A 17545-nucleotide genomic window follows, 5' to 3' on the forward strand; every position below is an offset into this window, starting at 1 on the left:
TTGGAAAAAGGATTACATCTACGTGCAAAGCCTGACTGACGACAAAAAAACACCTCCTGGCCGTGGCACACACCCAAGGCCGATTCACTCCATCTCTGAATATGGAAAAAACACATGATTTAATCTTTAACTATAGCTTGCATTTAAAGGAAAAAAACAAATAAAACTCAAGTTATTTATTGTAAACATGTATATCTTCTGTATTGTTTGTTGTTTTCACTCCAGGTTTTATCCAGGTTGCACACCTCAAAGCTATTCAGATTTTGACAGAAAATATTAGAAATAATGTTTCTGCAAAAGTTGTTTAATAAATACCGAATAGATCTTTTGCATATCTTTTCTGTGCTATAAAAATAAAACTTTAAAGCAGTGTTATACGTAAAAGTATGAATGAAAACTGATTATACTTTCAAATATTTTATGTCATCATTTTTGCACAATAAAATTTAGATCACACTGGATTAGAAAATACTTTACTCTTAAGAAAACCTGGATAAAACCCTGATTGTGATAAAATTATGGTTTGATTTATTTCATTCATAAATATAAATCTCCTTAATCAGAGTAAACTGTTTGTTTTTTTCAGCAGGTCTCCCATCAGTTATTTGTTGTTGCCAGACTTTAATCCTATGGTTACAGGTATGTCCATTTGGCACTTGCTTGTATATGCTACACAGTTAAATAATATTTACAATACAAGCTATCTCAACACACCTTCATAAAAATTGGTAAGATTGTATTATAGACTACAAGTATTTTATACATAAAGAATGATATTATTTTAATTATGTAGTTCCAATAAATCTATTTATTGATTGAAATTATTTGTACTAAGACTGAATAGTTCAAGTGCAAGGTAATTTTTCATGTTATGTATAAAAATACTATTTATATCTTACACTTTTCAAATTTTATTTTTACTAGCTGATTACCCATGGCACAGGTGCATTATCTTAGCATGCTACGTATTCATGACATCATATGTGCACACTGAGAATGAAGAAAAATAAAGTTCTCCATGACAGAAAATCGAGGCAAAACAGGAACACAATTTTTTTTTTCCAGTATCACATACATAAGCAAGAGTTCCATTATTGTATGATGTATTCATGATGTCATATCTGCACCCTGAGAATGGGGAAAAAGTTCTCCATGACAGGAAACAGAGGCAAAAACCGGAAAATTGTGACCCCTATTGCAAATCTACATGTACACAGGATAAACATTTTGCAAGTTGGGAGTTGCACATTTGTTGATAAAAAAAAAAGTTTTTCAAGTATCATATAAGCAAGAGTTCCATTATAGTATGATAACCCCTAAAACCTCCTGCAATAATATCAAAAGTTTTTCTCAGGTACATATTTGTCATTTTTCACTTTTATTTACCATATGAACAAGTGTTGCTATAATCATTAATGTAAAGTACAATGAAATGTTCAAAAATAAGATAAAGGAAAAATGTACATACATTTTAATCTTTTGTCAAATAATCATAAAATAACTTTCTTTGATTATAATCTTAACTGAATATACCGATATGTTTCCAGATAATTTATTTTAATGTTTTATTTTCTTTCCTGTTCTTTAACATTGTTATTATTTATCACATTTCAATGGGAATCCCCAACCAATATTATGGTATCATCAATAGTGATACTTTAGCCCTCTACAGAATGTTGGTCTTGCTTACAATACTAACCCCATGAACTGAGGGGTTGGATTATATTTTTAAAAAATTATTAAACCGTTCAAATAAATAACATATAATTAACTAAAATATAAAACTGAAATACAAATACAACTTAACTGTCAATATGACTACCATAATTCTAGGGCAGAAACAGTGCTAAGAGTAACCTTTCAGGCTTTTAAGGTGAGTACTCATATTAGTACTAAGTAATTTATTTGGACTGTCACCAATTGTTTGTTTTTTTACTGCACAAGTTTTGTACTCAATTACCTAAGCCTTCTACAGCTTGTCCGTTATAAAAACTACATTAATGTGCCGTGTGGCAATAGTCCAAATCAGGTACTTAACATTAATACAAATGCTAAGGGTAGTTTTACTAGTTCTCTATGGAAGTTTTTTACAAGTTTTAAAATAACTATTGGAAAATCATTTTTTTAAATGTCCTTTCTGTTGTTTATAAACATTTAGCTCAAATAAGTTTAACTAGCTGAGAAAATGCAACTCTATGTGCAGAAGATGATTCTGTTAAAAAGAATTCTAAGAAATTTATTTCTCCTTTCTTATTGTGTCCTAAGATGTTTGAAAGAAGATTATGTAAATAGAACAATTAACCTAATTTCTGTCTATGGATAATACTGCATACACAAAAAACTAAGTTACACAGTCTAAAGGAAAGTAAAAGCATGCATGATGTGACAAGAAATCTGCAGTTTTAAAATTAAGAATTTTTAAACAAAAGAATTAAGAATCTTAATGATATAAAAATTGCAATACACACTATAATGCTAATTTCATTTATATATATATATTGATACTAAAGTTACTTAATTATTTTTTGAATGTAGCTCAGAAAAAAAGTTGTGTAAAATAAGGGGACCTGTAACCATAGGATTAAAATAAAGGCTTAATCTGATTGTAATTCAGGGTATTTTGAGGAAAATATTTCTTGCAGAAGTGTTTACTCTGAGCAAGTTTTATATAATCAAATATGGGAATATATTTCAAACACAGCTGTTTCCACCTTCTGTCAAATAATTAAGAATAAACCTTATAACTTTGTAATTAAGAATATTCACGTGCCACTGGCAACAACAATATGCTTCAGGGTACACATATGATAGGGAAACCTACGAACCAAGTTTTACATTTTAAATGAGGAGAAAAGATTATGTAAACATAAATTTTTTGAAGAACTGAAGAATTCAACAAGACTATTATGGGTTATTACACATTATTTAGACAATTATAAGGTTTTGAAAGTTCACTGGGAGGCCCAGATTCAATAATAAAGCAAATGTTTTTTGTCTTTCTGTGTATTATATCATATTTGATGTCTTCCAAATAAATTCACTGGTCAATAGTCTGGACACTTAGTTAGGATGTTTATTTACTTTAAATATCAAACTGTTCGAATGTGCTGTGTTCCACGCTTAAAGCCCTAAATGAGTAATGATGTACGTCAGAAATGAATACAAACTCTATGATTCGAGCACTTTCAAAAAGTTGACCTTTCTTCTGCAAACTGGAAATTCCCTGTTTGCTCCTGAAGATGAAAGGTTTACCTTTCAAAAGTGCTCAGGTTATTGGGTTTTCATTCATTTCTGTTAATACTTCTTGAAGCTACGTGTTACTTTAACATCAATAATGATGTATGTTATCACCAATTACATCCAATTTAAAAATATTCTTAGATCTACTTTATTTGAGTTGTGTGAAACTTTATTTAGTGTTTAGTGCACAGACTTTGTAAAAAAATAATTTTTTGAGCAAAAGAAATAACTTGTTGAATAACATGCAGTAAAATAAAAAAAAACAAACAGTATTATACTCAAACCATCAAATAACACTTCTTGGTAATAATAAAAAACATTCAAAAGAAGAAAAATGAATAAAAAGGAATGCTATAGTCACTAGTTAACACAATAAGAGAAAAAACAAAGAACAAAAAATCAACTTTGAGTGTGTGCCAGTTTTGTTGCCAGGCCATGCGTACCTTGTCCCCCTGGGTACATACATCGGAAAACTCTACCAAGTTCCTCAGCCTGCACCCTTCCTGCAGGAGTCAGCTCCCCACCCCACTTCAGGATCAGGACTAAAGATGGTTCTCGGGGAATATCTGTGTTTAAAAAGCAGAATATGAGAACTTTTATCAAATAACTGCTTACAAAGTATCCATCCTAAAAACATTCAGTTTGCAATCGAAACTGGTTAAAAGATTTCGGTGCAGGCATGGTTTTGTGGCATTTCAAACAGCTATCAAATAAAAAGAAAGAGTTATATGGAAACATTTTTAGGGGAAATGTATTTAATTAATTGTTACTTTTTCTAATCATTCATTGAGCTTAATGCAGTTTCTACAGTCAGCATTTTTACATGAAAATAAAAACTATTACTGCTAATATTAAACATGTACATAATAGTGTGAAATTTATGTAAACTTTAATGGCATTGCATGAAGTTATAAACAAGAAAATTATGTTTAATTTGACTTTTCAAATATTTTAATAAAAATATATTTTCAATAAAATAGTTCTTGTTTTATAAGTTAATCAAATGAGCACTAAAAGAACAGAGTATACAATAGTCAACAATACAAAAAACAATACAATGATTAAATTTGGTACAATACAAAATCATGGTGTTGATAACTTACCTAAATTATGATGAAAACACAAAAAGCTGAAATGTGGACTAATGATGGACAATTGGTAAACTGTTGACTTCATTTTAATCAACAGATAAACAAGCAATATATTTTCACAGAGTAAATGCTATTGAGTAATACTAAAACTTTAGAAATAGCTTATGTTGTTGTTTACTGATGTTGGTCACAGACAGCAAAACATAGGGATGTTTAGCAGCCATTTCAAAACCAAGGAAGATCTGTTGATTGTTGCAGTAAAGAGAAATTGTTTTTGGATGCAATATAGAAAAGATGGGTTCTGCACTTAATACCTTATAAAAAGAATAAATATAAAAACATTTGAGACCAGGTAGTATCTCCAAAAGATACAAGACCATACAACTAATTATAATATGCAAGGAAATCACTTGAAAAATTTGATTATCTTGAAACAAATGAAGCTCAGGTCACATTTTTAAGCAAAAAAGAGAGGGGAGATAAGTGTTGAAGAAACTTTAAGAATTTTAAACACTTAAGACTTCTACAAAATCTGTAGCAAGTACACTGACAGTTCATCCAAGATACTAAAATAACACTAATCAGCTAATTTTCCTGGAGAAACCAAATTTGAAAGGTTAAATATGCATGCAGGAAACAAATCATAGAATACGAAATAACAAACAACACTGCTCAAAAGTAGTAATTAGTTTCATCATGGCTAAATCAGAGAAATTGTCTAAAAATAGGTCTGATAAAAACATTAGATATGTATTTACCAGAAATAATGCAAAAAGAATTTTCAATATTTTTGAACAAAGAAATATCAGAATCTAATTATAAAGGTAACAAGAGAAATAAGAGTACAATTTTATTTCTGGACTAGGGTTAAAGATACTTTATATGCAAGAAACACTCCTATCAATAATGTTTAGTATGAAACACACAAGTGACCTAAGATACCAAATCTGCAGCCAGATAAGACGTGAAAACTGTTTTTAAAACTGCATTAAAACACAAGTAAATTGGAACATTTCTTAAAATAATTCATGTGAAGCACTCCATAAACAATAAGAATTTTAAAAAATATGTATCTCTTGATCTCACCCTCATCACTACTGGAGCAGCGAGGTCGACCTTTGGGTTGGTATTTCAACTGAACCTTCCGATTGATCCCTGAAAAGTGTCCATACCTGTGTAAAATTTGGTAAGATTAAATACAAAATATAAAATATAATCATACGAAAACTATAGATGAACAAATTACTTACTATTTGTTCATATTAACAAAAAACACGTTTTACTGAAATATAGTCATTAAACAAATCATAGTTTTTAATTTATTAAATTCCACACATCTGATTCATATTTTGAAATGGTAAACTATTCTGGAAACATTATTAATAACAAAAACAATGTTAATCACCAACCGAAATCTAGAAATTTAATAATACAAGTGGCATCAAAGAAAGAAACAAAAAAAAAAAAAAAGAGCACAGTGAATTCCAAGTAAAGTATTATTAGCGATGCGATACATAACTTGAAGTGCAACCCTCTAGACAACTTATTAATGAAACTAATTTAAAGCAATTTAAGCAAAGGTTTTAATAAAACTAAAATAAAGATAGAAAAAGGGAATTCCCAACAAAAACAGTGTTAAAAGCAAGTCAATACATGCTACTAGAAAATTATAAGAGCATACAACAGGCTTAATTATACTCTGATTGATGGTATTTAACATATGAAACATGCATGGTATCTAGAATCAGAATATTTACATACTCTCACATTATATGACATGAGGGACAAGACACTAATATTTACATACTCTCACACTGTATGACATGAGGGACAAGACACTAATATTTACATACTCTCACACTGTGTGACATGAGGGACAAGACACTAATACTTTTGAAATTTGGTGCATGAATATAACTTGCTGCAGCCAAGAACAAGTTTCAAAAATTTACTTTTTCTCACATGGGTTTCTGCATCCAAATATTTTGCGCAAACATTTGGGATTCCAACCAGTATTGTACAGTATTTGTACACCTTAAATATATGTCTAATGCTAGTACTATTTTTAATCCATAACTGTCTAACACAACTTCAGTAAAAAAAAAAGTTGTAAAAACTTGCAATAATAGCTGAAAGATTATATTTTAGAACCTATGGTTTCAGACATACCTATATACTACCACCTTTTAAACACAGGCCTGGAAATAGCTTTATTTAAGATTAAATATTTTCAGACATCTAACCTTTTCTTTAAATTTGTAACTTGAAAGTTCAGTTTTCAAAAGTCTTGCACTTGATTACAACAAACTTGATTATTCAGTGCTTAACAATTTATATTCCACGAAAAGTTAAAATCTGCTTCCAAGTATGTTTGTTTTTGAATTTCACGCAAAGCTACACGAGGACTACCTGCACCAGCTGTTCCTAATTTAGCAGTGTGAGACTAGAGGGAAAACAACTAGTTATCATCACTCACCACCAACTCTTTTATCAATGAATATTGGAATTACTGCCACATTACAATGTCCCCACAGCTGAAAGGGTGAGCTTGTTTGGTGTGTCGGGAATTTGAACCTGAGACCCTCAGATTACAAGTTGAGTGTCCTAACCACCTGGCCATGATAGGCACTGCCTCCAGTAAAGCAGTAAAATAAAGTCTACGGTTCTCAAATGTTACAATTGTGTGGCATATGATTACATTACAGTACACTATCATAATATAAGCTTTAACATTTGTCTTGTAATCAATAACAACATAACTTTCTTGACATAAAAGAAATGTTACAATTATAAGAAATTTTGTTATAATAAATCCATGTCACATCAACTTTCTCATTTATAATGTAATGCAAAAGTATAAACAGAAACCAAATCACTTGTAGCATTACACCATTCTCAATTAGTGAAAAAAGAAAACAGCCAGCAAAATTATATCATTCTTACAAGCTTTCCAATATTTTTAGTCAAAAAATACAGGTTAAAATATTTAGGTTATCAAATAAATGAAGTTTTTTTTATAGATTCCTTATCTAAACTAAACATTTTTTTCGTTTACTAATAAGAATCCAATATGATTGTTGAAATTACACTTCAGAGTAAGTTCACCATGCATGGTTCATAACAAACTGAAGGTATACATTTGGGAAACATACACAAATGGTAAGAGGAGAACTCTTGGTTTTGGCATTAGTAGCTTTTAATTATCGGAAAATAAATTCTGCGGAGCAGATAAGAAAAAAAAAAAACGACTAGTAAACTTCACAAGGCAAAAATAATGTTTATACTTTATATAAGCTATTTGTACACAAATTTGCTACTTTGCAAAATTAAGACTTGTGATGTGTGTTAGAGTTCAATATTACTTATTTCACAGACCAGTGCTGGTCAATCACAATTACCTTGCTGGTCTGTGTGATTTTACAAAACAAACAAATAAAACAGTTTAGAGTATTCTCCTGTAAATCATAATGTTTTTTTTTTTGTTGTACTCAAACAGTTCAAGGAAGCAGGGAACTGATCCTTGGTATTGAAAAGGTTAACAGATGCTGTTACAAACAATAAATACTCAACAAAAGGGATGTCCTTAATTAATAGAAATGGAAGACAATCAGAATGGTACATCATTCTTAAATTTATTGAGAAAAATGAACAACCCAAAAGGTCATCTTTTAATTAGTAAGAAAACAATCATAAGAAAGGTAACATCATTCACAGTTATGAGAAAAGAGGATCACCAGGAAGACTGTCTTGTTTAATAAGTGAAAAAGAAGAAATGTATTCTGAATTTGAAAAGCTCTTATGTAACTCAAAGGCAAAATGGCTAGATCAAGTAATCTCATGGCCATCCCTAATTTAGAACTGCTAATCAGACAGAAGGCAACCAGTCATCAGCAATCCTAATTTAAATGACTACCACTAACCTAATTATTGGAATTCACTGTCATGGTTATAATTTCCCCACAGCTAAAATGGTGCAGCATGTTCAATGACTTGTCTTGATTTAAACCTTGGACATTCTGATCTGCAGCTAGAGAAACATTAATCACTAGATCACACTTTACCAGAAATAATAACATAAGCAGATATGTTTATATAAATGTCTAAATAAATACATATAATAATATGTATTATTATACATAATAATGTATAAGAGTGCATCTCACTCTTAATCAGTGAGAAAGGACAACCACCAGCAAGACAATATCATACATGCATCATGCATAACTAACAAGAAAGGACAACCATCAGCAAGGTAGTATAAATAATGAAATGAACAACCATAAATATTATGCATAAATAATGAAAAAGAACAACCATCAGTAAGGTAGTATCATGGATAACTAATGAGAAAGAACAACTACCTGCTGGAAGTATCATGGATAAATAATGGAAAAGGACAACCATCAGCAAGGTAGTATTATGGATAAATAATGGAAAAGGACAACCATCAGCAAGGTAGTATTATGGATAAATAATGAAAAAGAACAACCATCAGCAAGGTAGTATTATGGATAAATAATGAAAAAGAACAACCATCAGCAAGGTAGTATTATGGATAAATAATGAAAAAGAACAACCATCAGCAAGGTAGTATTATGGATAAATAATGAAAATGAACAACCATCAGTAAGGTAGTATTATATATAAATAATAGAAAAAAACAACAACCATCACTGAGGTAATATCATGTATAACTAATGAGAAATGACAAAACTAGAAGAATATATTACTCTTAATTAAAAGATGGAAACTAGCAAGATTATGTTATTTATAATAAGTAGAAATTTATCACTATTGGTACAATTACATCATTCTGAATTACTGAGAAAGGTAAACCATTTGCAAGGTACTACTGTTTTTCATTAGAGTGAAAGTTAACCTTTGTCAAGGTAATACTGTTGTGGATTAATTAGAAAGGTAAACCATTGCCAAAAGTAATATTGTTCTTGATTTGTGAGAAAAAGAGAATCACAAGCAAGATAATATTCTTATTTACTGAAATAGACCACCTATCAAGATGATGTCATTATTAATTAGGGAGAAAAGGTAATCAATCACAAGCACAATGATATCAATATTTATTAATGAGAAAGGAAAAGAAAAACAAGAGTAAGATATTTTAAATTAGTGCAAATGAAAAGTCATATTTTATTTTCCCAAACACCTGTGATAAGAAATTCCAAGTTACTAAACCTTTTATGGCTATATTTAGGTAGTTTTCTAGAAATAAATTTAATTAACTTTTTAAACTCTAAATCTGTTGCCACAGTTGCTATTCCACATATACATTCGTCACATATGTTTCAGTCTATGAATTTTTACAGGTTGTCCTCTATTTCCAGGCCTTAAATAAAATAAAATAATGATATACATAAAAATACAAAACTGTTGTTGATCTTAAAATACTCTTATAAAGATTTCAAAACTTTAAAAATATACTGAAACTACAAGAATAATAATAATGAAATAGCATAAGACCAAATCTATTAATATATTATTTTAATTAATAATAATGGATACTTGTATATTAACCAAATAAAGAAAAATGACCCTACAGATCTAAGAGGAAGAAAATTTAAATAATTCCAAAGACATGCTACAATTAGGTCACAAAAGACAAATAAATTAAACTTGTGCTGATAAGTAATTCTTATTGAAAGACATGTATTATCACACAGATATTATAGGTATGTGTGCCAAGTTAATTATTCATATTGATATTAAAAGTAACTCCTTAATCTTGCAGAGTCATTTTTCTTAACAAGTCACTTATATACAAAAGCTTTGTGCATGTAAATACTACTAGTGTAACAGATTTAAATGTACAGGATGGGCCAGAATTACAAATAATTTCTTGTTGTTAATGCTTACTCTCGTATGTTTACTTCTGAAAAATAAAGAAATAAATTTCACAATTCTTCATAATAAATACTTTTAGTTGAAGATATATTTTGAGAGAGAAAACAGACAATCTTAAAACAAAATCCCATTAGTACGAGATAATTTCTCAAATACTTCAGTCTCGAATACCCTCATATAAATCCCTGAACAATACCAAATTAACACAAAACAAATCAGATCGTGTGAGCCTGATACGTAAAATAACAAAATGTTTAAAGATAAATGAATCTTTTATTTAGTGATTTCATTCTGGCCCAACCTTTATTTTTTTTTTATTTTATTAAAGAGACTTGAGGATTGGCATTAAATTCACTCAAAAAGTTCTCACCAGTACTCCTTCATAGAGAACTCCTCAATGGATAGCATTCTTCATAGAGAAGGGATATGCATTAGAGCCAATTAACAAAATAATAAAAACTTTGAGATACTGTTGTTATTCATAACAAATTTTGAAAAAAAATATTTCTATGCCAAATTGTTATGTTTAATTCATTTCAATTTTATCTTCTCTTAAAATTATCTGTTCTATATTCCCATCATTTCACATCTTTAAGTATATAATTATCTAACATTTTCATAGTTTATGTTACAAACATGAGCTGTATTTCAAAGTTTAATATCAAGTAACCTTTAGTATGCAAATATCACAGAAACAAATTCTGTACAAACTACAATGTTATGTAATAATACAAAAGTAACCTCAACAATTACGTTCTTTTCTTTATCCAGCATTACAAACACTCTTAAAGCTATGGATTTTTTATGATACAAAAATTAAAATTTTAATTTTTTACCTTATTAATAACAGCAGTAACCTCATTCATTTGCTACAGATATATTTGATGTAACTGACCAGAAATGTATTTAAATATATCACATTCTCACTTAACAGTTTCAAAGGATGCTAATGGCAATTAACTTAGAAACAAAGTTCAGTATTGGTCACTCAACTAATTTACTAGAAGTATCAAGAATTTAGATTTTACTCTAGCTAATTACAAGTCCTCAATCAGTTAACACAGCATTATAACACAGGTTTTGGATATTTTGATCAACAAAGACCAAATGTTAATAATATTTAATTTCACTAGAGTTGATCCTATTATAAACTCAAATGTTAATAATATTTAATTTTACTAGAGTTGATCCTATTATAAACTCGCACGTTTCTGCTAGTCTGAAAATTCATTACATGTTCACCAAGCTTTTGTATTTCATACACTTTCAACACAAAAATCTCAATCTCATTTTTCTGTAATGAAAAAAACAATAGAACAATGCTCCCAACAAAGTGTTTTGTGGATTTCCGAGTTATGAATTCATTTATTTGAATAACAAATAGTTACTTTAACACACTTAACTTAAAAAGATGTAGAAGTAACAAATGTTTAAAGCAAAAGTACAAATAATAATTTATGTACATATGAAAAACAATTACTACAAATACATAAACGAATGTAATTTAAAACAACTTGAAAAGGTAAGCATTGAGCTTGGAAGCCAATTTTAATTTTCTTAAGTGAAAAACAGAAAATGTATCTAATGAAAGAAATCAAACCATTGTGTTCAGTTAACAGGGACAAAGTAAATTCTTCAAACAACAGTGCTTAAACTTAGTAGTAATTATTGGAAATATGTCATATTAAGCCAGTAACAGTATATTTTTATAGTTTTCTTATTAATGTTCGAAAAGAATGACTATTGACATAACGGTATAGTGTGAGCCTGATATTTAAAAATTATAATGTTTAAACATGAATGAATCTTTTATTTAGTAATGAAATAAAACCCCTATAACCTGAGCACCTTTGAAAGATGTATCTTTCTTTGTCAAGGGCAAACTTGGTGTGGTGGTGTAATAAAACAAGTGATATATACAGAGGGAGTTTAGTGACATCATGAAGGTCATCTGGTTTTCCAGGAAATGTTTATTTCTCCATTTAATATTGTAAGCATCTCATTTCTGGTACAATGTAGCCAATAACATAACCTTTTTTTTATTTTATCAATGAAACATGAGGATAGGCATTAAGTTCACTCAAAAAGTTCTCACCAGTACTCCTTCACAGAGAACTCAAATAAATGAGAAATCAATCATTTTCAATTTTATAGCACAGGCCAACAACATAAAGAAAACCATAAATTAATCAAATTAATTACAAATAAATGCATAAAACACACAATACATTACAGTCAAAGAAAACAAAAACAGAGAAACTTAAACTTAGCTATTGTTGTTCATTATAAAGTCAAGAATTACGTACTGAGTACAATATACTCTATTCAATAGCCATTTAAAAGCTAAAAAAACAAAAACTAAGCAACCTAGTTGTACACTAAAAAATGTCCAAAGTTACATATTACCTGTGTGTAGAAAATACTAAGTCATGCTCACTAAATACAAATCTACTAGTGTACAAAAGTGTGCAAATCATGGAAGAGAACTACTGTTTCCTGAAAGTAATGAGAAACCTCAAGCATGACCCAATAAATATAAAAATACAGTTGAAAGAAATATGAAGCATATTTCTTGAGGAGTACACTGTTGATTCTTTGCTGTCACTTAAGATGTAACAAAGATTCAACTTAAATTAGTAAAGATTTCATAAATCAATATTAAGATAACATTATGTACATTTTGCACAAAACCCAATAAAATACTATAATATTTAGGCATAATTGCCAAAAGAAAGATCATTTCATTCAACTTGTGTGTTATCTAACACTCTGTTCAGTAACACTTTGCTAACAGCTTCATTTCAGTTTCTTTTAAAGTCAGAATGGTCTATTTTTCAACTGTAGCAATTACTTTGAATATGTTGGGTCTAGTATGTCCATAGCAATCAATAAAGCTCAAAATGAGACAACGTTGTGTGTTGAGAATACCATTCCGATTCTTAAAAAAAAGCCAAAAATTAAACAATAGGCAAACCGCTTTTGAACCTTTACTCACAATTTAGATAATTTTAATTTATTTAAAATTTCATGCCATATTGTCTAACAATGATGTTTTTCTACTTACACTAAAATACTCACACCATGCAATGCTACTCGTTATATCAACTATGAAAGGGTATATTTTATTTTTGTTTAACCCTTAAACAGCAGGGATGTTGTAGATAGTAGCATCAATGGAGGATAGCTGCAGTTTAAGGGTTAATAAGTAACAATAAATTAATACAATGTTCTCACAAAAACACAATAAAAAACTTCCATACACTAATTTTCTGGTAGTTTAATACACTATTATGATTAAAAATATATGAAAAACTTGTTTTAGCCAGTTAATATATAAATAATTCTCAGTTTGCCCCTGATGAAGAGGCCTACCTTTTGAAAGCACTCCAGTTAAAGGGTTTCTTAATTTTATATTTAATTAATATTTTTAGCTCACATGTATTTGTAACATCATTAATGATTGGTTGGTTACTATAAAAGCACTAATTCTATTTGTTACACAAATTAAATAAAAAACAACAAAAAACAACCAAACTAGGTGAAATTTTAGGTGAAAACACCTCTGATATTACCATTTACCTTAAGAATATGCTTTAAAGCTTTGAACACAACAACTAATAATCCCTGCAAGTATTAGAGCCATCTATGTAATAAATTTAATTACAGTAAAAAACAAGTAATAACAAAAAACTTAAATAAATCACATTAATAAAATTCAGTAAAATTCTAGTGCCTCTGACCATGTGTTTAATTCTGTACAAAGCTACTCAAGTGCTATCTACACCAGCTATCCCTAATTTACAAGGGATAGACTAGAGAGAAGGCAGCTAATCAAAACAGCCACTGCCAACTCTTGGGTTCCTTTAATAAAGTACTGGGATTGACTGCCACATTATAATGCCCACATGGCTAAAATGTGAGTATTCATGATAATGAGTTTTGAACCTGTGACCTGCAGATTGTTAGTCAAGATCCCCAACCACCAGGCTAAGTGACGTCTACTTTTGACAGATGAACTTATCTTGTTCAACAAGAGAGTTCAAGAGGTCAGGCTACATTTTTAGAATTTCATCTGTTTTAACAGGTGTGGGGTGAATATGCAAGATAAAATTATCTTTTCATACCTCTGCTAAAAAGGTAGATATTAGTGTATCAGGCAACTATAATAACTGACGTTAACAATATTCTAACACATAGGTTTTCTGTTTTAATAAACATGCAATAGTTCTTCTGGGAATGGAGTAAAAGTTAACCATTCTAGCAACAGCAATATGACTAACGGCATATTTGTACCTTCAAAACAGGAATACTTCATAAACCAAACTGAATTAATAAAATAATTACATGAGTGTGGTAGGTTAAGGCATGTGAAAAGAATCACATATTCTTGAAAAAAAAAAAAGATGTAATCAAAATCAAAGAATTAATCAGTGATTCTTTCTATTAAAATTAAATGCACATCTTAATTTCTGCATGTCAAAACTTGAAACCAAATAAGTAATTTTACACAGACTTTATGTAATGGCTTATTAAAATGATGTTTAATATGATGTTATATTTAATAAAACTATTACATTTTTATTGAAATTTTAATTTGTTTGTTTGACTCAGTTTGATTAAAAATCTAATGGAAAATTACATGACATGACAGCTAAGTCAGCACCACCTATTGCTAACTCTTGCCAGACCAAATTATAAATTGGTAGTTCAGCATATCCGATTCAACCAAACACCTTAGTTCCACATTTGGAAAAAACAGTGCTTCTTTGCTTCTTGAGGTTCCTCCTCTAGAAAAGCATTTTTCAACCTTTTTGATAGCAGGAACAGGCTTGAGGTCACTATGCTAGACTGTAGATATTAAAAAGGTGAGGGCTATGAAAATCATTATGATTTAAACATGAGTATTCTTTTGTTTCTCTTATGTGAAATCTCACAAACCAATGTTAGCCCACAAACATGTGGTTGAGAAATGCTGCTCTAGCCAACTTTGTAAGACAACTTACAAGTAGTCATACTTGTAAGACAACTATCAATGAAAGTCTTCAAAGCTCACCTCATGGTTACAATAAACTCAAGTTAAATTAAACAAGAGTTAAATTTATTATAATTAAAAGCAGTGAGAACTGATAAGAGAAATATTCTGTTTGAGTTTGATACTACCTTTCCCTATACATATTTATTTTAATATTTAATATGCTGTATTTAGTGATGTCTTATTGCTTATTTGCTAATGAACTCACCAAAAATACTCCTAAGCTATGGATATCTGTTTATAAAGTTTATAAGGTTTAATAACCAAAGTTTTGTGGTTTAACCTGACAAGACTCTCAAGATTTTCACAGCAATTAACTGTCACCTGAAAACAAATTACTGAAGGTCCAAAAAATACATGAAAATAATAAGACCGAGAACCTAAATATCTAACTATTACTGAACACTTAACTACACTGAAAAGAAACAAACATAAAATATTTGTAATAGATGTGTTAAAAAGTTGCTCAACACTACTATCTCACACATCTATTACAAATATATTAACCACTATCCTACTATTCTTCTGCATTAAGAAAAATTTTAAATAACAGTGAAAGTTACATTAACAAAGCAGTCAACAGGTGGGCTATTAAAACTGAAGCATACCGATTTTACTTTCCACCTAATTAATATCATTCTCTGTTGGATAATATGTTATAGTCTCCCCCATTGTATCTTACAGGTAAATCTACTTAGAATTGAAAAACATCTTAGCAGTCAAGGCCTATGCATTTCTTTATAGCATTCTTACACAGATATAACAGAATAAACTCAGAATACACACTTTTTATAACTAACCTAAATATTACTTGGGAGAAAATGGCACTATTCATAACTCAAGAGATGGAAGTGAAAAGATTACTACATGTCAGAATCAATTATACATTTTCATTTGTAGTAATAAATTTCTACGAAAATGCTCTGCACTACTCATTACATGCAAAGTCAGTGACAGCATTAAGTGAATCAATATAAACAGTCAAATCAGTCTGAATTGTTTATTAATTTTGCTCCAATATACATTTTCATTGCTCATTATAGTGTTTTATAAATCTGAACAAATATAATTTTATTTGGTAGGGTTTGATTGTTAATAAAACTTAATTAAGCAAGTATTCACTGCAATGCTTTTCATTCAAAAATCTATATAAAGTTATAACTTTTAATTAGACAAGTTGAACAGGTGAGAAAATAACATTCTTTTTACACCAAATATTCAGTGACAGAAACCTAATTCAGCAGCCTTCACAGAGAACTGAGGAAGTTATAACCTCAAAAAGATTTTTTTTTGTTTGTTCTAGATATTGGATTGGAAATATAAAACTGAGTGCCCAGCTCAGTCAAGTTCTGTTTCTTGTAAAAAAGCTTCCTTCAGTTTATATCTACAACCAGTCATAACATTGAAAGAAGATTATGAAAGCTAAATAACAGTTCATTGTTATGAGTTTCTACATTTAAATCTTTCCTATAATAAGATTTAAGAGTAAACTTTCAACTATTATTGACAAATTCATCATTAGTGTTTTATCCCCAGTATCAAAAGCTGCAGATCTTGTCCCTTATATCATGCAGTACACACAGTTTAATTTAACTACCCCATGAAAAGGATTAATAGCTAAATCTGCCCACATTTCAAAATAATTATTACATACAATTCTCTAACCAGCAAAAGATATTTGTTGTTGCTGTTTACAGTTAAACTGATAGGGAAATAAGTTATACATATAACTTCAAAATGATCAGAAACAAACTGTAGTACTACAGCCATCAGCATCATACATGCTGATAAAGGTTCAATGTGCAATTTAATTAATAAATACAATTGTAGTTCTCAAACAAATATGTTATAACATACAGAGAATTTTAGTTTCATTTGTTAAAAGCAACAGTACTGTTTTATCATTGTTAACAAATAAATAAAAGCATGAAAATATGCAATAAATCAGAACATATTCAACATTAACTACAGTTTATTAATTTTCAACAGTTACCATATGAATAGTTGTATGTTGATAAACCTGGTTATCTGTGTTATTAGTAGCACTGTAATGCCTTTTATATTCTGAGTTTAATATAAACACGAGGAAATTGGTGATTTTTCACCAACCTTAAAAATATGTTGCACATAAATAACAAAAAAAAAAAAAAAAATCAAATAAAAATCCCATCTGAAACTTGAATCCTGAACTATGCTACTGGAATAATAATTTATTTTTAATATTAAAACTACATTCTCTGCATACACAGACTTAACTGCAACATCAATCTAATGAACTTTAAATGATAGACATATTACTAACAGAATTCAAATACTATAATCT

At 29.3% G+C, this 17545-nt stretch overlaps 1 protein-coding gene across 50 annotated transcripts in view; it reads right to left on the reverse strand.

The window, feature by feature from the left end:
* LOC143249819 (inositol hexakisphosphate and diphosphoinositol-pentakisphosphate kinase-like) overlaps nucleotides 1-17545 on the reverse strand; it is a 153197-nt gene that overhangs the window by 82528 nt on the left and 53124 nt on the right. For 18 of the 50 annotated variants that reach the window (XR_013027961.1, XR_013027962.1, XM_076500316.1 and 15 more), the window contains 3 exons: nucleotides 10561-10599; nucleotides 5418-5503; nucleotides 3684-3806 (listed from right to left, as the gene is read on the reverse strand). Coding sequence is in view for 48 of the 50 variants with exons in the window: in XM_076500316.1 (XP_076356431.1) it covers nucleotides 3684-3806; nucleotides 5418-5503; nucleotides 10561-10599 (248 nt within the window). In the remaining 2 variants the exon portion in view is untranslated. The remainder of the gene's footprint in view (nucleotides 1-3683; nucleotides 3807-5417; nucleotides 5504-10560; nucleotides 10600-17545) is intronic. The other 32 variants (XM_076500338.1, XM_076500323.1, XM_076500337.1 and 29 more) reach the window with 3 other exon arrangements.

This window comes from Tachypleus tridentatus, chromosome 4 (genome assembly GCF_004210375.1).
Source record: "Tachypleus tridentatus isolate NWPU-2018 chromosome 4, ASM421037v1, whole genome shotgun sequence".
Taxonomy (NCBI): domain Eukaryota; kingdom Metazoa; phylum Arthropoda; class Merostomata; order Xiphosura; family Limulidae; genus Tachypleus; species Tachypleus tridentatus.